This window comes from Sphaerodactylus townsendi, linkage group LG15 (assembly GCF_021028975.2).
Source record: "Sphaerodactylus townsendi isolate TG3544 linkage group LG15, MPM_Stown_v2.3, whole genome shotgun sequence".
NCBI classification, from domain to species: domain Eukaryota; kingdom Metazoa; phylum Chordata; class Lepidosauria; order Squamata; family Sphaerodactylidae; genus Sphaerodactylus; species Sphaerodactylus townsendi.
The window spans coordinates 19,341,324-19,360,459 of record NC_059439.1 but is presented as its reverse complement, the minus strand read 5'-3'; the positions used below and the strand labels follow the sequence as shown (position 1 = coordinate 19,360,459).

General features: G+C 49.8%; 1 protein-coding gene across 8 annotated transcripts in view; it reads left to right on the top strand.

Moving 5' to 3' along the window:
• Nucleotides 1–9,226, top strand: part of SHANK1 (SH3 and multiple ankyrin repeat domains 1) — a 36,873-nt gene extending 27,647 nt beyond the window's left edge. For 6 of the 8 annotated variants that reach the window (XM_048517195.1, XM_048517194.1, XM_048517198.1 and 3 more), the window contains one exon: nt 6,565–9,226. In XM_048517195.1, coding sequence (XP_048373152.1) covers nt 6,565–7,132 — 568 coding nt within the window. In that variant the 3' untranslated portion in view covers nt 7,133–9,226. The remainder of the gene's footprint in view (nt 1–6,564) is intronic. The other 2 variants (XR_007246242.1, XR_007246241.1) reach the window with 2 other exon arrangements.
• The last annotated feature ends 9,910 nt before the right edge of the window (nt 9,227–19,136 follow it).

Here is a 19,136-nt window from a genome sequence, read left to right as displayed (position 1 = left end):
GTTTCCTGGACCGAGAAGGTCTGGAGTTGAGCTGCCTGCCTCCAAAGTTCCCCTCCCAAAGTCGTACGCGCAACACGCCTTCTGTCCGTACCATGCCATGGTTGTCTTTTCCGCAGCTGCCGGATCATGGCATCTCGCCACCCCCAAAGCAGGCTGGGGGAGGCTGCTTGAGCCATAGATATTGCATGTGTACATGGTCCTGTAATGAAACCCATCCTGGCAGGCAGATGTCTGCAATGTGGGTTCCCGGCCCACTCCATTCAACATAGCCCCATTGCTGACTTTTATTTGCTCCATTCCGTCATCCATCTGTAGCCCCATCCGTGCCGCTGGGAGAAGTTGCTGCTGTTCCTCCAGGTTCAGGGCAAAGAGTGGTTGGGACTTCACGACAGGCCCATGGAACCAAAGGGATTTGTCTTTGGGCAGAAAGTTTGACTGGGTCTCTGTTTTGGGGATGGTCTCGTAAGTTGTTTTGGCGAAAGGTGGAGCTGCGTGTGTGAAAGAGAGTGAGAGAGATACATGGAGCAATCCTAAAACAAGTCTATGCAATCTCCTATTTTATTCAATAGGGTAAATGCACTTTGGATGGCAGCCAATTGGTCGATTTGAGCAGGAGGATTTATAACTCCTGGACTCTCGAAGGTGGAGGAATAGAAGGCAGCAAGTTAGAAGGAGAGAGCCTGCATGGTGTAGTGGTTAAGAGCAGGTGGATTCTAATCTGGAGAACCGGGTTTGATTCCCCACTCCTCCACCTGAGTGGCAGAGGCTCATTTCGTGAACCAGATGTGTTTCCACACTCCTACAATCCTTCTGGGTGACCTTGGGCTAGTCACAGTTCTTGGGAACTCTCTCAGCCCCACCTACCTCACAAGGTGTCTGTTGTGGGGAGAGGAAGAGAAATGAGCTCATATAAGCCACCTTGAGTTTCCTTACAGGAGAGAAGGGTGAGATTTGAATCCAAACTCTTCTTCTTTTCCCCCAGATTTTTTTAAAAGGCTTCTGATTCTGAAAAATGTCATTTTTTTAATGTGTCCCTCTCTTGGTTGTATTGGCTTTGAGATTTCCACTATGTGTGTTCTTGTGGTCTCTCTATTTCTCAGTCACAAGATGAGTTTGCAGAGGGACCAGCGGCTGCCAACTCAGTTTGGCTGCATACAAGCACAGGTGCGCAAGTCAAATAGAATCTCTTCCCTTCCACCCACAAGCAAATAGGGATTCTAAGCACAGCTCCCATCTAGGTTTTGTCTGGGATTCTAATTCAGTTTGACTCATGTGCCTAAGTTTGAATGTCATAGGTAATGAGTTAGCTCCATGCAGGAACAACAAATTTTTGCTGGTCATAGACCCAAAATCAGACCAGTATCCAGCTCTTACAAATTACTATAGACTAAAACAGGGGTCAGCAACTCGTGGCTCCGGAGCCGCATGTGGCTCTTTCGTCCTTGTACTGCAGCTCCGCAGCGACGACGCCAATGATGGCAAGTTGCATTTGGGACGCAGTGAGCGCTCCTCCTTCCCCGCCCCCTCCTTCCTTCCTCCCTCCGGCATCCTTTCCCCTCCTTCCCTCGTCTGGTGCCTGGAAAGGAGAGGAAAAGATGCTGGAGGGAGGGAGGGAGGGAGGGAGGGAGGGAGGGAGGGAGGAAGGAAGGAAGGAAGGAAGGAAGGAAGGAAGGAAGGAAGGAAGGAAGGAAGGAAGGAAGGAAGGAAGGAAGGAAGGAAGGAAGGAAGGAAGGAAGGAAGGAAGGAAAAGGAGGAGGTGGGGAAGGAGGCACGCTCACTGTGTCCCAAATGCAACTTGCCATCGTTGGCGTTGCTATCTATCCGCCTGCTTGGCTGAAGGCAGGGCTTGGGGAGGCTGGGGACGGGGGCAGGGGCGGGGCTTGGGGAGGTGGGACCAAATGGCTCTTTGGGTGCTAAAGGTTGCCGACCCCTGGACTGAAACATCAGATTGACTTAAGTCATCAAATAGACAAGCCAAAATCCTAAACAATTGAAATACGAAATAAACTATGACATAAACGAAAACCTTTCCTTGTACCTTTTACAAATTGTCCAGGCCGCTTTAGCAACCTCACGTGTCACGCCTATATCGGTTCCGGCAGCCAATATGGAGAGAAGAGTCCTCCTGTCTCTACCTCGATATTTATATAAAATAGGATTAATTAACGTCCTTCTTCCCTGGTCTAAATTCTTACGGTCGAATATAAGATGCTCCAACGATTCTGTAGAACCATTCTGGCATGAACATAAACATTCTTCTCTTGGTCTTTTATTGCATTTGCCAATTAAGGCCTCTGTTGGCAGGACATTATGTCTGATGGTTCCATGCAGGAGGAAAGAATGGAGCATGCACGCGTTGGTTTCATATCAGTTATTTGTGACCTGAGCACTTCCCAGTTCTATCGTTCTTTACCAGTTCGGCATGATTTATATCGTAATGAATTCAAGGGGAAATGTTTAATCTTGGGGAAGAAAACTTTTTTTAAAAAGCGTGCTTTCATATGAACCTAGTATCCCATTCTCCAGACCAGCCTTGTTTCTACGTTGACTATTTTTGAGTTGTAGGAACAGAAAATACAAGTTACATTTGTTTCCCTTGGCCACAAAAAACACTCTGAGCCTGCTGGGGGTGGGGGTGGGGAGATTAGGGTAAAAATTAAATTAATAATACTTCAAGGATGTTTTTCTCCTCTCTTGCCACTAGGGTTTAGGGATACCTAAGCAGGTTGAAAGTGCTTGTTTCAGGCCCTATAGTGAACAGGACAATTTCACAGCACACATATTTTGGCCATTTGTCCCCTCCTTTCCAAAAAATACACCCAAAGCAGTTTACAATAAAATCAGTAGGGGGAAAATATAGAGGAAAAAGCAGGATAAAAGGATAACCTAAAAGAAACACAAGCAGGCACTTCCATGGGAATTTAAGACAACAAAACAGTCCCGGTATTAAAAAGAAACTTGCAAATAATGTTTTGATCCCAAAGCACATTAATACAAACAAAAAGGCCATTTCTTTGGCCTGGCTTTTAAACCTGAAAGTACTAGGCAAGACAGTGCGGTAAGAATGTTCCAATTGAGAATGTTCCACTTTTAATAGAATTTGGTACCACATATTGTGACAGCCCCTGGCTTCAGTGTCTTTTTTAGACCAGTTCTTGGAGGACAAAGTTGGTTGCTGGCTGTGTGCCAAGGCACTTAAAGCATCCATGTCCAGCAGCAGCCTATCTCACTAGAAGCTGCTAGAATTAGTATGGGTGCCGTCTTTGTGCGATTCCAGAGGGCTGTCCCTGACAACTGCTACCATGAAACTAGAGATCCTAGACTTACCCATCAAGTGAGGTCTTTGCTTTCGCTTTTCTTTCTGCGAGGCTATCTAATAAAAGAATCAGGCGAGACCTTGTTTTGACCAAGCATCTCTTGTTTATTCCCTGTGGCAAAAGCTCAAGATCAACATGGGAACTAGCAAGACACGTCTGAATAAAAGTCAGCCTTGGAAATACAAGGCTGTCTTCGCTCACCACACTTTGTTACATGAGAGCTGCTTCAACCAGATGCCGTTCCTCAAGTAGTGCAGCTGCAGGGGTAAAGCTGGTCAAATGTGCTTGTTCCAATACGATCAGCACCTTGGACAGCTCTCATGGTTCTCTAGGGCCAGTAATGCACAAGGGAGCAAATGTCTGTTGCAGCAAGATTCCTTGTATGGGTGTATTTCCTCAAGCCCCGCTTTCATTTCCTAGTCTTGCTGCAGCCAGTGAGATCCCTTCTAGCATAAATTTAATTTTGCTTTGCTACCAGAGTGGGGAGATTTTTCAGTGAGCACAGCTTTGCCCCAGACCTCTTCCCTTCTCTCATGGCCAGCCTGCCTAGTTCCACCTTTCCAACTCCTTGCGCTTCCATCCACACCTTCCCCTGGACCCATTGTTGCTGGCTCCTTCCTGCTTCTCTAATGCTCATTTCGATATATATCAGTATATCGATGTAACAGAATTGACTTTTGCAAGGAACAGCACAAGCAGGGTCTGTTTCTGGCTCCAGGCCACCTCCAGAGCCAGTGTGGTGTAGTGGTTAAGAGCAGGTGGATTCTAATCTGGAGAACCAGGTTTGATTCCCCACTCCTCCACCTGAGTGGCAGAGGCTTATCTGATGAACCAGAACCTGGATAGCTTTAAAAAGGGCTTGGACAGATTTATGGAGGAGAAGTCAATCTATGGCTACCAATCTTGATCCTCCTTGATCTCAGATTGCTAATGCCTTAGCAGACCAGGTGCTCAGGAGCAGCAGCAGCAGAAGGCCATTGCTTTCACATCCTGCATGTGAGCTCCCAAAGGCACCTGGTGGGCCACTGCGAGTAGCAGAATGCTGGACTAGATGGACTCTGGTCTGATCCAGCAGGCTAGTTCTTATGTTCTTATGTTCTTAGATGTGTTTCCGCACTCCTACATTCCTGCTGGGTGACCTTGGGCTACTCACAATTCTTCGGAGCTCTCTTAGCCTCACCTTCCTCACAAGATGTCTGTTGTGGGGAGAGGAAGGGAAAGGAGTTTGTAAGCCACCTTGAGTCTCCTTACAGAAAAGAAAGGTGGGATATAAATCCCAACTCTTCTTGTTCTTCTTAATCTACGCTTGCTGTTGGCGACACGTGGCCAAGTGTACTACATATAATTCAACTGCTTCTTGTGCAAACTACAGAATTGTGGGAAAGGGCTGTCCGTGGTCTCGGATCAAAAAGTGTGCAACTCAATATTGCTAACACAGTGAAAATGCTCAGTATTTCTGGGATCAGATCGGCAGGATCAGATCCCGGATGCCTCCCTTGACCATTAGTGTTTCTGGAATTTCCACTTCTGATACTCTACGGCTGGTAGAAAAGAAGGGTCCTTAGAAAGGCTGAAGCCCTGTAGACAAGCTAGGGGTCGGGGTGCTCCCTCCCTGGGTGCTCCTGCTGCCTTGTGCATGTATGTGGAGCTATTTTTTCCCAATATTTTTTTTTAATTCCCAATCTGGTCATAATACTCTCAATATACTCCCATAATACTCCCAACTCCTGAGCCCTCCAGGGGAGGGTGGTATATAAATTCAATTAACAACAACAACAACTATTATTGTTGTTGTTGTTGTTGCTGTTGTTGTTGTTGTTATTCCTGGTGACAGCAGAATTTATGAGAAGCAACTGGAAAAACTTACACAATACGAGGACTTAAGGATTGAACTACAAAGACTCTGGCACAAACCAGTAAAGGTGGTCCCAGTGGTAATCGGCACACTGGGTGCAGTGCCTAAAGACCTTGGACGGCACTTAAAAACAATCGGCGCTGACACAATCACCATATGTCAGCTGCAAAAGGCCATCCTACTTGGCTCTGCACGCATTATTCGTCGATACATCACACAGTCCTAGATGCTTAGGAAGTGTCCGACGTGTGATGTCATACAAAATCCAGCATATTGATCTTGTTTGCTGTGTCTAACTGTTTTTGTATAATAATAATAATAATAATAATAATAATAATAATAATAATAATAATAATAATAATAATAATAATAATAATAATAATAATATTCTGAAAGTGGTAATTATGCCCTTCTCCTGATTGGGTTTGTGATTCCCACTCTTAGGTGTAAAATAATGTTTATCTTCCCCCTTTCTTTATATTTTGCTGCCACCAGGAATTTAATTCTGAACCCTTTTATAATTCCTCCTGAAACACTACGTTCATGCTTTAAAGCTGTTTCAAAGGGCTGCGTGGTCCTGAGGAAAATTACTAGCGTGGGATTCCAGGTTACATTTAACAAAATAAAAAATGTATTTATACATGTTCTCATAATTTGCAACAAATAAAGCAAACTGAGGCAACAACTTCTGCTGAGGTGAATTTCACTTCACATCAATCTACTTTCTCACTCCTTTACATCTCTGAGGTGCTATTAGGATTTGACTCCATTTCTTGTCTCTCAACGGTCAATTGCCCACTGGTGCTCCGGTGTGCGGTGGGACAGGAAGTGCATTGGGGCAAGAAATCTTCTCCCAACGCACTTCCTGTTTGAAGCATGCTGAGAGAGAAGGCATGTTGGGGAAAATAATCTTGTCCCGATGTGCTTCCTCTTACCCCATGCATGCAGTTTCCCTCGTTTTATTGTATCCAAAGCAGCTCCCTGAAGTTGCAGGTTGGAGTTTGCGGGAATGGGATGTTTGTCTCCTTTGTTACTGACCGCTTTCCTGAGCAAAACCTCTGTGTGTGTGTGAGCGCGTGTGCTGTTTTGGGGTCCTACGGTGAAAAAAATGACCGAAGTTTTGACCCAGATTGCTATTTCCTGCTGCCGCCATGAATAAAGTAAACCGTGGGCAAAATTCATCAGCTGTGCGTCGCATATGTAATTTGATTCTGGAGTTTGAAGCCTAGCTATTGAAAAGCATTGTCTCAGGGCCTCTGGGGAAATTCCTCCCTGCTCTAGAAACAGACTTGGCTGTGTTGTAGGAGAGAGGAATCGTTGGCTTAAGATTACTCCAGCAGGGAAGTATTGTGGGTCCTAATGCTCTCTTGTTCCTTATCTCTTTCCCCGCAGGCTCCCTGACGAGACGTCCCCGTCACTGATCTCCTCCAAGCCTGTAAGCAGCCTTTTCCACAACTGGCCTAAGTCCCCCCAGGGCAAGCATCCCAAAAGTGTGGATTTTGACATCCGCCCAGCCCTGCGGCGTGCCCCGAGCCCAGCTGCCCTGCCCAGTGAGCACAAGATTAGCCCTGCTCCCCGGCCGTCCTCCCTTCCCATCCTGCCTTCGGTGCCCATATACACAGGGGTCTTCGATCTCCGCAGTTCACCCACTTCCGGTGGGGAGCACCCTTTCCCCGGCTTCCCCTCGGGCAGCCGCTCCCTGTCTCCCACCCACTTCCTGCCGCCCGCCACGGACAAGCCGTTTGGCTCCAAGCCGCTGCCTTTCTGGACCAAGTACGACGTGGCCGACTGGCTGGAGTACCTGAAGCTGGGGGAGCACCGGGATCGGTTCCTGGACAACGAAATCGACGGTTCCCACCTGCCGTCCCTCACGAAGGAGGATTTCATTGACCTGGGCGTGACACGAGTGGGGCACCGCATGAACATCGCCCGAGCCCTCAAGTTCTTTCTGGAGAGGTGATGGGGGAAAACGTCCCTGCCCTAGGGAACCTGTCACCTGAATGTACAATGGACCTCCACCGCTGGGGAGAAAAAAATACGAGGTGGAGGGGATGCAGCTGCGGGGCTGGGCACAGGGGAAGCCGTAAGGAGAGACCCTGTGGGTGAGGGTAAGTAGGGCAGGGAGAAGATCCCCCCCACCCCCCGCTTGGCAGAAAGATGCTTTGAGAAGCTCACCAAAGCCTCCCCACGCACCCTCACTTCTGTGCACTTTCCTCTTGCGTTGCCATGTAGCAGTTGCTGGTTTTGCTCATCCGATTGCTGGTGCTGGCACAGCGTGCGAACCTGTGTGCGCAATGTCATTTCTCTCTCCATCTAATCTTTTCGCTCTTCCAGTGGTTTAACAGTTTGTTCCAACACTCTCATGGCTTGTCTCACGGGTGTCTGCCCCCCCCCTCCATACGGTACGGCAGCTTACACCTGCCCCGCCTCCCATCCTCCACGTTGCTTAGTGGCCGTCATTTCACGCTTTGCCATTCAGACATGCTTGTACGTTAAATCCATCCAGCTGCGTTAACAGCTTGCCCTGTGTGTATTCGCAATTACCCAAAGTTGTTAAATACTCTGCATTTTAAATAACCCCGACAAAACCATGTGAAGCTAAATTTGGTTTATCTGTGTAAATTTTGGGCCTGACTATAGAGATTTCATTGTCAGTCTTATTTTCTCAGTCAGAGGATCCAGAGTAGGGGTGTCCAACCTATGGTGCCCCAGATGTTCATGGACTACAATTCACATCAACCCTTGCCGGCATGGCCAATTGGCCATGAACATCTGGAGCACCATAGGTTGGCCACCCCGATCTAGAGACTTTCAGTCTGTTTTGAGAAATGATTTTTTAAAGCTAAGATTTTCAATAGGCGGTACCAATTTATATTGTCAAAGGCTTTCACGGCTTGAACCAACAGATTTTGTGGGTTTTCTGGGCTAGATGGCTGTGGAGCAAAAACTACCAGACCACAGCTACACGGCCCAAAAAACTCACAACAACTAGTATGAGACGGTTCAATGCTGAATTGCATACAACCAAAGCACATGCAGCCCTGACTCTTAACCTGAGCAAGTTAATGGCTTGCCCTGTTATGTCACCTGGATACCACCTGCAGCTGTTATGTTGTGCCCTAGCTTCTTATTTCTACATCTTGAATGTGCACTTGAGTCTTGAATAAGCATCTTGCCAGCCATAGATGCAGGCGACACATTAGAAGCAAAAAGTACCAGCCCACAACCACACAGCCCAAGAAACCCACCATCTAGAAGATCATGATGAGAAAGTTATTTTAGCTACAGACTCTGATAGGCCGACCATGTGTTCCTCAGCAGAGTCGCATCCTTCTGTGTCCCTGGAAGTCGACAGAGATAGAAAGAGATAACTCTGCTTAGGGCTGAAATGCTGGACTACATTCAGCAGAAGGAAATGATGGAATGGACAGTATCGCTTCAGTCTGTAGATGGGAGGTGACAGATTTCAATGTTCTTTTGCATCCATAAAGGAAACTAGCTCAGCGTACCCTTCTGAATGAGGTTTGGCGTGTGGGGAGGGAGGAAGATTTCGCATGGGTGTGCATTGCAAATGTGATTGCCACCACCCCACAATCTAATTCCCTACTTTACTATGGCCCTTTCCGCACATGCAGAATAATGCACTTCCATTCCCCTTTCAGTGCACTTTGCAGCTGGGTTTTACTGTGCAGAATAGCGAGATCCACTTTCGAACCATTGTGAAACTGGATTGAATGTGCATTACTCTGGATGTGCGGAAGGGGCCTACGGGAGTGTAGGCTTAGTGAGTTGCAACTCCTCTTGGGATAAATTCTGCATTTTTCAGCGATATGTTTTGCGGCGGCTTCACAGAGAGGAAGCCATGCTTTGCGATCAGTTTCATCCCAAGAATTCAGCAGTAGATTGGGCCCAGAGATCAAGTGAGAAATAAATGCTGTTGTGGGTTTTCTGGGCTGTGTGATCGGGATCTGGTAATTTTTGCTCGTAGCATGGTTAGGAGCAGGTGCACTCTAATCTGGAGAACTGGGTTTGATTCCTCGCTCTGCCACTTGAGCTGTAAAGGCTTATCTGGTGAACCAGATTAGCTGGTGCACTCCCAACACATGACCTTGGGCTAGTCACAGTTATTTGGAGCTCTCTCAGCCCCACCCACCTCACAGGGTGTTTGTTGTGGGTTGGGGAAGGGAAAGGAGCTTGTAAGCCCCTTTGACTCTCCTTACAGGAGAGAAAGGGGGATATAAATCAAAACTCCTCTTCTTCATCAGCACAGCTGTGATTATTGCACGGCCTCTCAATATTTTTGGTATTTAAAAAACCCCTATAGTTGCTTTGGAAGTTAAGTAATCCATGTTAGAGCAAAAGTGCCGATAAGTGTTCTTCTCCCTCTACGATAACAAGCTGTGCAGGAAACTGGGTGGTATTCCCTTAGAAGCAGAGCCAGATTGCTTGGGTCACGCCACCTCCTTGCGGAAGGGACAGAATTGCGTTGCAGGTTGAGTCGCTAAAGACAAAACAACCTTTAGTTCCTCTGCAGAGTACACACAACCCTGGGTATTCGCCTTGTGCTTATGGTGTAGTCCTCGCCGACACGCTTGCCGTTCCATGCCAGCCCATCCTATCCGCCTTCAGGTTTCCAAACAAGCTTCATTCATCCTCATTTTGTAAGATCACGGCCTCCATTCATAAACATAGATGCGCACACCCCTGCATTGCTTATTTCTGTACCTTGGGAATGGGCAACAGACCCTGTTGCAAATTTGGGGAGCTTCTTTCAGGTTCTGCTGGGTGGCGACAGTGGCGAATGGACGATCCAGCTCCCCCAAATCTTTGCTTGTGCCAAGAGGGGCTGGAGGGGGGAAAGAGCCAGCTGCAGATAAGTGTGCCCCTCACTCTGGGTCTCTCCTGCTGTCGGCATTGTTGTGTGCTCCCACTGGCCCTGATCCTGGGCTGGGAGGGGTCCAGATACTGACCATATCTGTGCTGTGGATGGAGCGTCCCTCATTTCCCCCCCAATGCTCAGCTGCCAAAGAAACACAAGAGCTCAGCGTCGAAGGAGATGCTCGGTTCACGCGCCCTCCCCCGTCGCAGCCATTTGGACACCAGGCCCCAGTTTGCAGATGGCTTTCCCCAGGACCCGAATCGGGGAGGGGCGGGAGGGCTTTCTTGCTGCTGCTCATTGCTGGGGTCCTTGATGCGATGCTCCGTCCAAGGGGAGCGGAAAGGGGGTGGCGTTCCTGACCCCCCTTCCCTCACCCGATCTCTACGTCAGGGATTTATGAGCTGTGGGGAAGTACGTCCGGGGGCTCGTCCTCCGACCGTAGGCCTCGTGGCTGGCCCCCGTTCACCAGTTCACCTGTGCTGTGACTCTCCGATTTACAGCTAGCCACCGCCAACCCTGCCGCTGCTGTGCCCCACGACCAATCACGCTTTCCCCCCCTTCCCCGAACCGTAGTTCTGTGCCATATAGCTAAGCCCTTCCCTCCCCGCAACCATGGGGCGCAGCACGCTGCTTTTCTGAGCCACGCCACGTTTTCCGTACGACGTGGGGCTCCCCATCGCCCATGTGCCCATGCTCCCCGTCGGGTTACCTTGCGAATCTGACACCTGTCCAGGCCAGCAATGTACCCTTTCCCTTCATGACCACAAGATTAACCCAGGCATGCAAAAAAAAATTAATAATAATACATTAAGTAATTAATTTCAAAAACTGACGGTAGGCCCCGGGTGAATAAAGTTTACGTGGGCAACCAGGATATTTCACAGAACCTTAAGAAGTTTCGACTTTGCTTTTATTCCAAGTGAATCTCTAGCCTTTCAATATTTGGGGGGGGCGGGGGAGGGACATTTCTCACAAGACGCAGCTAAGACCGGGGGAGGTCGCAGCCTCGAGAGAGAGAGAGAGCCTTTTTGGCAACAGCTTGTCTCAGCGTTCCTGCGGCCCATAGCCCAGCTTCAGAAAAGGAGAGTCCCGATGTAGAAGAAGAGTTGGATTTATATCCCCCCTTTCTCTCCTGTAAGGAGACTCAAAGGGGCTGACAATCTCCTTTCCCTTCCTCCCCCACAACAAACACCCTGTGAGGTAGGTGAGGCTGAGAGAGCTCCAAAGAACTGTGACTAGCCCAAGGTCGCCCAGCTGGTGTGTGTTGGAGTGCACAGGCTAATCTGAATTCCCCAGATAAGCCTCCACAGCTCAAGCGGCAGAGCAGGGAATCAAATCCAGTTCCTCCAGATTAGAGTACACCTGCTCTTAACCACTATGCCACTGCTGCTCCTTAATGGCTGGGTTAACCCTTCCAGTGCTGTGGCTGCGTGCTGCGTGGTTTTTTGGGCCTCCCTCTCAGGACATAAGCAGTCTTGAGAAGACACGTGGCTACTTGTGAGCTCAAGGGTGCGAGATGTGAACTCAAAAGACTCCAGGTGTGTAGGGAGATAAAGGAAGGTGAGGGGGGAGATAGGAGGGGTTGCTAGTGATGCCCTAACTGGTTGAACAGCCAAAACTGGCTAGCTGTTCTCAGGTGGGTCATGAGGCTCAAACTCCTGAACTAGGAGAAGATCCTCTCTCGCTCTCTCCCTTTCCCTAGTGGCAGGAAAATTCAAAGGGTGGGAAACTATTTCCATTGCCCAGAAGGGCACTGGGTTTCAAAATGTAAGTTTACAAGGGGGTCCCACTTCCAAAACAGATTGAGAGCCAGTGGGTTTGGCTAGAACTGAATGAAAGAAGGAGCAGGCAAGCCATTTGGGGGCGAGAGCGTGGAAACATTTTCACAAATGCTCAGCAGCGATTGGGTAGCACCTGTGGCGCAGGAAATGTCCAACCAGTGGGCTCCTGACCCTTTTTGAACGGAGCTGTGCGTCCTCACCTTATTTGCATGGCTGGGTTAACCCTTCCAGCGCCGTGGCTGCGTGCCGCGTGGCTTTTTGTGCCTCCCTCTCAGGATGCCTCTTTGCCACGTAACACCCGCCCTTTACTCCTCAGCGGTGCTTATCTTGTCATTATTGCATGCGCCACGTGGCTATTTCCCACTGTGCCTCCAAAGCTACAACTCAGTACCGCGTGGCCTCCCCCATGCCCCAGTTTCAGACACGTGGCTGTCGTTTGCCCCCCCCCTCTGTGTCCCGGCGGCCACCGATGATGCCACACTACAGTGCCGCGTGGCTCTTCCCTCCCACCTCACTGTGTGGTGATGACACGTGCTGCTGACGTTGCGCCTGAGCGCTGCCGGTAGAGCAGCCATCTTTTTAAAGGAAAAAAAAGGGCTTTTGTCTCGTCTCCTCAGACCGGCCGCACCGGCATTTCCTGTCCCTAGACCCCCCGACGAGGGAGCGAAACGAAACAAACAAAACTTTAGAATGTCTTCCAAAATGATGATGTTTGCCGGGAGGCGGGAAACACGTTCTCCCCTCCGTTACAGGCTGAGGCCTGTGCCGCTGTTCTCTGCTCTTCGTTCGGACGGCCTGGTGAATTCACGTCCCGACTCTGGGGAAGGTTTAAGAGAAGCATTTGAGGTTCGGCAGAAGAAGAGGTCAGGGTATCGAGCCCCTCCATGTGGCCACGCCTTTGGTGGAATGAACACTGCTGTTAATGGATTTCCCTTGCAGGGTGAAGGTTAGAGTCAAGGGAAGAGAAGAGATCTGGCAAGGGATGATGGACTACAGCACAGGTGTCAAACTCGCGGCCCTCCAGATGTTACGGACTACAGTTCCCATCATCCACTGTCAGCATAATGCTGGCGGGGGGTGATGGGAACTGTACTCCATAACATCTGGAGGGCCACGAGTTTGACACCTATGGACTGCAGGAATAGGAAAGAAGCGCCAGGGAGCCACAGGTGTGGGGTGAATCGGGACACATTTCCTGAGTTTCTTAGAATGTGGGTGGGACTGTAGCTTACTGGTACAGTCTGTACTTGGCAACCGGAAGGTCCCAGGTTCAATTCCCAGTCAAAGCATCTGGAGGTAGGTGATGTGTAGGACCTTTGCCTGAAACCCTGGGGAGCTGCCACCAGTTTGGGTAGACAGTATCCTGTTGGTGGGCCAGAGATCTGGTTCAGTTTAAGACTGCTCCGTGCTTGTTAAATATGGGGGGAGATAGCTGCTGCCATGAAGACTGGCAATTTAGCAGTGAGAGTGGGATCTATGGGCCAGTCCTGAGGCCTTCTAGAATGTTGATCAAAGCAACGGTCAATCAAGTCAACGAGATCTAGGCCAAGGATGGTGGATAGTTTGGGCTAGTGCAGGGGTCTGCAACCTATGGCTCTCCAGATGTTCATGGACTACAACTCCCATCAGTCCCTACCAGCATGGCCAATTGGCCATGCTGGTAGGGACTGATGGGAGTTGTAGTCCATGAACACCGCAGATCCAGGTTGCAATGAACCCTTACAAAATGAGATTGATTGAGGAGAGAGAAAAATGGGGGGCTCTATGTGATACTCGGAAGTGTTTTAGTGGGTTGGAAGAGTAAAGCAGCAACCAGTCACCCGGCATGGGGTGGAGGTGGTGGCTGGTCCAGGAAGAGCCGAGAACCGCAGCATTGATTCCTCTTGCCTTAACGTCCTGAAACGAACCGAAGTTATGTGACGTCGACTTTGTGGTTCAGGGATCCATTCCCTGTGAATGATTATGGGGTTCGGGGGGGGGTGTATGGGAGGGGGGGATGGTCAATGCCTGCGTTTCGACAGGGTTGTGTTTTGATTTTTGTGGTTGCTGGGTGGGACGGGCTACAGGGAAGGGGGTCGGTACTCTCCCCTCCACCCCCATTCAACCCTCTCCTATGGTGTGGGTACCCCAAGGTTATATTTGTCCCAGCATCCGGCCTTGTAGCACCCGGGTGTAATGTATCATAGACTTCTCCCTCTTGGCCCACCTCCCACACTTATCTCAGAGAGAACCCAGGAGTTCCAATTCCAGGATCCGAATCTCTGGCCGTGAACGCCACCTTTTCTAGAACCCACAGTCCCTCTAGAACCCTACTCAAATTCCCACGACCTCCAGAACCCAGCCTGGCTCTGAATCCCTGCTCCACGACAGTCCAGCTCGGCTCCTGGTCCGAGTGGCCCTAGCGTCCACTCCCCATCTCTCATGCTGCCCCATAGAGCCCATCAGGGTCCAAGTCTTCACTCTAGAACCTGGTCGGGTTCCAACCCGGGAGGGCCAGCTCCAGTCCTTGTAGAAACCCTTTCCCTCTCCCACACCGCGGCACAGCCAGGCACAATGCCGGTTCTGGGAACTCCAGCTCACAGAACTCCAGCTCCGGGTCCTTTCCTCGGGTGAAAAGACTGGCTTTCCACGCCCACCTGCACTTTAAAACCCAGAGTGGCTCCTGAATTCAGGGACCCTGGATCTCCACTTTCCCAGTCCTCACTCGTCCCTGTCTCTCCCTCCCCCGGAAAGAACCTGCACCTCTAGGAAACCTCACTCGGTGAGTAGGAACTCTGGAGATGAATGTAAACAAATTCTGTGTTGCCTCAGCCCATCCAATGGCGCTCAGGCGGGTCTGCCTACGTTTCCCAGACACAGAAACACTCCCCCACCCCTCACCCCACTGTATCGTCCTCTACCGAACCCCTTATCCTGGGCCGGAGGCCTGTTCTTTGCCTCCAAAGCCTGTGCAGAGCAACTAATGTAATTTAATGATTTTATTTGCAAATATAAACTCTATGGGATACAGAGGCCCTTCCTAGGTGCTTTTGGTGGCATCTATGAAAAGCGGTGTCATGTGTGTGTGTGTAAGCCAGGAGTGAGGTCTGCAGCGCATAATGCCTTCCAACGAACACAGGAGAGGAAAGACACTTGGCCGTTCCAGGGCCAGTGAAAGTTTTCTGTCACGAGGGAAAGCAAGAGGTATGGGGGAAGCATTTGGCGAGAGCCTGCCGGAGTTTCGCCGATTTCTTCTGTGGGTCCGGCACCATTATTCCAGATATCTCAAGCGGAGAGAGCAAAGCTGGGTTTTAGTTTTCCTTTTGCTGTCGCGGTCACGGGATATGCCCGGGACCATCCCCAACGGCTGCAATGCTGTCTTTTTTTGCAGACAAAATCCTTCGCTGTCATAATTCAGCAGGGAGGCTGTTTAAGTAACAAAATGTCAGGGGTGGTGGTGACATAAGTGAAGTCTCTTTCCAGTTCTGTATATCTATCCTGTTTTTTCTCTGTGATGTCACACACAAGCGTCCCTTCCCCAATTTATTCTCACGATAACCCTGGGCAGTTCATTGGGCAGGAGGGGACGGGACGGGACTGGCCCAAGGTCACCAGAAGGGGGATTTGAAAGCAGATCTTCCAGCCTGCTGCTCCAGCCACTACACCACACAACCCACCCCTAGCTCACAGACAACCAGCAGATTGAATACAGAATCTCCCCTGGGAGAAAGAGCGATTAGACCTTCTGGCTCATATTGCTTGCATAAAACTGACCTGCCTCACCTGGTCCCCTGACCCTGGGAACACAAGGAGAATAACATTAAGGAATCCTATCCCCCTGTTAGAATTCCCAGAATTCTTTGGACGGAAGCCATATACATCCACCGGGAGAAAACACTGGACTGGCTTGATGTTCTGGGTGGATGGCCAAGGAAAGCAGAGGCTAGTGTCTCCTTTAAAGCCTTCTATACTCTGTATCACATAAAGGTGCTAGTAGGGTTGTATATTCCTCTGCCGCATCTGGGCCTCTGTTGTAGAACGTCCTGCCTGGGTCTGAGTTCCTACCTCGCCCTGCTCCTCCCCCCCCCCCTTATTTGAAAGTAAAAATACATTTTGGCATTCAGTTTAATTATACAAAATTAGTATCTAATGGTGGCCCCTTCCGCACATGCAGAATAACGCACTTTCAATCCACTCGCACTTTCAATAACGCACTTTCAATCCACTTGAGGTTACCGTCATAATGCCTTTAACAGACCAGGTGGTGTCCGGAGCAACAGCCTTGAAGGCCATTGTGTTCATACAAATGTGCTGAGCTCCTGTAAAGGCACCTATTGAGCCACTGCTTGAGTAGCAGAGAGCTGGACTAGATGGACTTTGGTCTGATCCAGCTGGCTTGTTCTTATGTTCACTCTCACAATTGTTTGCAAGTGGATTTTGCTATTATGCACAGTAAAATCCAGCTGCAAAGTGCATTGAAAGTGGATTGAAAATGCATTATTCTGCACTTGCGGAAGGGGACCTCTGTTACACACCTTTGCTCCCAGCTGGGTTTCCTTGCACAAGATCTGGTTATTGGTTTCAGCAGAGGAGCAGACCAAGCAGGCTTTTCATCTGACCATTCAGCAAACTTGCGTGTGATTGGACGCGCTTCTCTCCCCACGCGGTGGGTCTGGAGACGTAGCTTCTTCAATCCAAAGCATGGAAGAAGAAGAATTCAAAGACACAGGACTCCTCTGGTCCTCATACCTTTAAAGACTCAAAGCAGTGGCAGCCAACCTGATGTGATGAACGCTGCGGTACAGGCCTCCTGGTCTTGCGACATCCTAATTCTACCCTAAATTCATAGGTGAGTGGGCTAGAAAATGGCGTAATGCAGTTCAATGCCAGCAAAATGTAAAGTGATGCGGTACATAGGGGCAAAAAATCCAAAACTTCAATGTATTGTCGAGGCTTCCGCGTAATCGATCAGGGTGCTGTTGTGGTTTCGGGCTAGTGGCGTCATTCTAGCAGAACACGTGTTCTGCTAAATTTCGCGACTCGGCCTTAACAACCCGAAAACCAATACAGCAATCTAAAATCCACAACTTCACTTACACGCTACAGGGGTCAGTGCGGTCAGTCACAGAACAGGAAAGGAGCGTCTTAGTTGATAGTCAATCTATGGATACCAGTCTTGATCCTCCTTGATCTGAGATTGCAAATGCCTTAGCAGACCAGGTGCTCGGGAGCAGCAGCAGCAGAAGGCCATTGCTTTCACTCCCTGCAGGTGAGCACCCAAAGGCACCTGGTGGGCCACTGCGAGTAGCAGAGTTCTGGACTAGATGGACTCTGGTCTGATCCAGCAGGTGCTTTCTTATGTTGTTATACCTGTGATCGAGAACCATCCGGATTGGAACAGACTGTCGTGGCCTCATAAGATGAGCTCCCAGAGCCATGGGTCAGCTGTTCTCTGGGCAGCGAATGGTTCCTAAGCTCTGCATTGACCCTGTCCATTCAGGTCAGCCGTTGTTTCCCCAACCAAGAAGGGTTATTAAAAAAACCCATCCCAGTTGACCTGGGACATTTTATGGGCAACAGGAGCATCAGTTGTGCCTGGCCGAGGTACAGTTAATGCCTTTGACCTCTGAGGGTCACACTGTGGTAACATTCTGGTGCACCAAACATCATTTAGGGAAAGAGGCAAGATCTCTGTGGCAAATAAGATGAGTTTCGATTCAAATCTCACCTTTCTCTCCTGTAAGGAGACTCAAGGCGGCTTACAAGCTCCTTTCCCTTCCTCTCCCCACAACAGACACCTTGTGAGGTAGGTGGGGCTGAGAGAGTTCCAAAGAACTATGCCTAGCCCAAGGTCACCCAGCAGGAATATAGGAGTGCGGACACACATCTGGTTCACCAGATAAGCCTCCGCCACTCAGGTGGAGGAGTGGGGGATCAAACCCAGTTCTCCAGATTAGAATTCCACCTGCTCTTAACCACTACACCATGCTGGTTCTCAAAGGTGGTAGTAACAATGAATATAAAATCTCTTCTTGGAGGTCCAGGTCCCTCTCAGCCAACCAAGGAAGTACATCTCCCTGTTCAGTGTCCGGCAGGGTTTGGCTAAGGTAAGGATTCCCAAACTGGCCCTCTGGGGACAGAAGAAACACAAAGGGGGTGGTGAGAAATTTTGGGGCAGTAGGGGGGAAGCAGAGAATGTTGGGGTGGTAGGAGGGCAGGGGTTCCTGGACCAACAGGTGGCAAAAAGGCCTTGTCTTTCCATCCTCGCCGAGTGGGGAGTTTTAAAGGCAAAACACACTCTCCTCACTGTGTAGGAGGGGTGGGGGTGAGCCAAGACAAAGAGCAAGGCAAGATTTTTTTCAGCGCTCTCCTTGCTGTGTTGCCCAGGGTGGGGGAGTCAAATGGGGCAGCCTGAAAACATTTGGGAACCACTGAGCTAAAGCATCCCAGAATCGATGTATAGGGTCAGTCCTGAGAACCAACGTGATGGTAAGAAGGAAAGATACATCTTCATTTCATCCATCTCATATGAAGCACAAAAAAAACCTTAGGAATGGGGAGAAACGGCTTTCCGAATTGGCCAGGATTTAGAGAAAGAACAGCTAGATGCAACCTGTCACCTGTTGGACGGAATACCTCAAATGGCCTCTAGGGGGCACTCTCTCCCCATATTTGTTACCTCCAGAAACGCAGATTGGATATAAACTCTGGAAGGAAAGGCCATTGGGTTGGATCCTGTTCCATCCAGACCAGTGGATATAATGGCCAAGGCACTCTCTTCTAAAATCCCACAAAAAGACATACAAACAGGTCAGCGACACGTTTCTCTTTGCTGCCGACTCTCCGCTGACCCTCACAGCCCATCCAAGTTGGTGGCATCCCAGGAGTCGCTGAGAGTCTCCAAAAGGCGCTGACGCGCCAGCGCCCTCCGCAGGTGCATCCGATAGTCCTCCATCACCAGGTCGTCCCAGCGCCTCAGTGGGTAGTGGTCCTCGTCCATCGTCAAGCCGGTTTGCAGGAGCAGGTTCCGGGTCCGGAAATCCGACACGTTGAGCAGCCACCTGCATCGAGACAGCGAGGTGGGCACACGGGGATACCGAGGTGGCAGGTCTGGCCTCGCCATCGTTCGGGCGGAGCGCTGCCACTGCGTCTCAGTGGCCAAAGATCCAACAAGTGCCCAATTAACTGAAAACGCTGGCAGCGGGCCCGGTGGAGAAAGCAGCACCGGGGACAGATCCGTTGACAGTGGGCAGGGGGAACCGCCTCCGAGCAGATGGATTCGGAGCAGCATTTATGTATTGAGTATATTTCAATGCCGCCTCTTT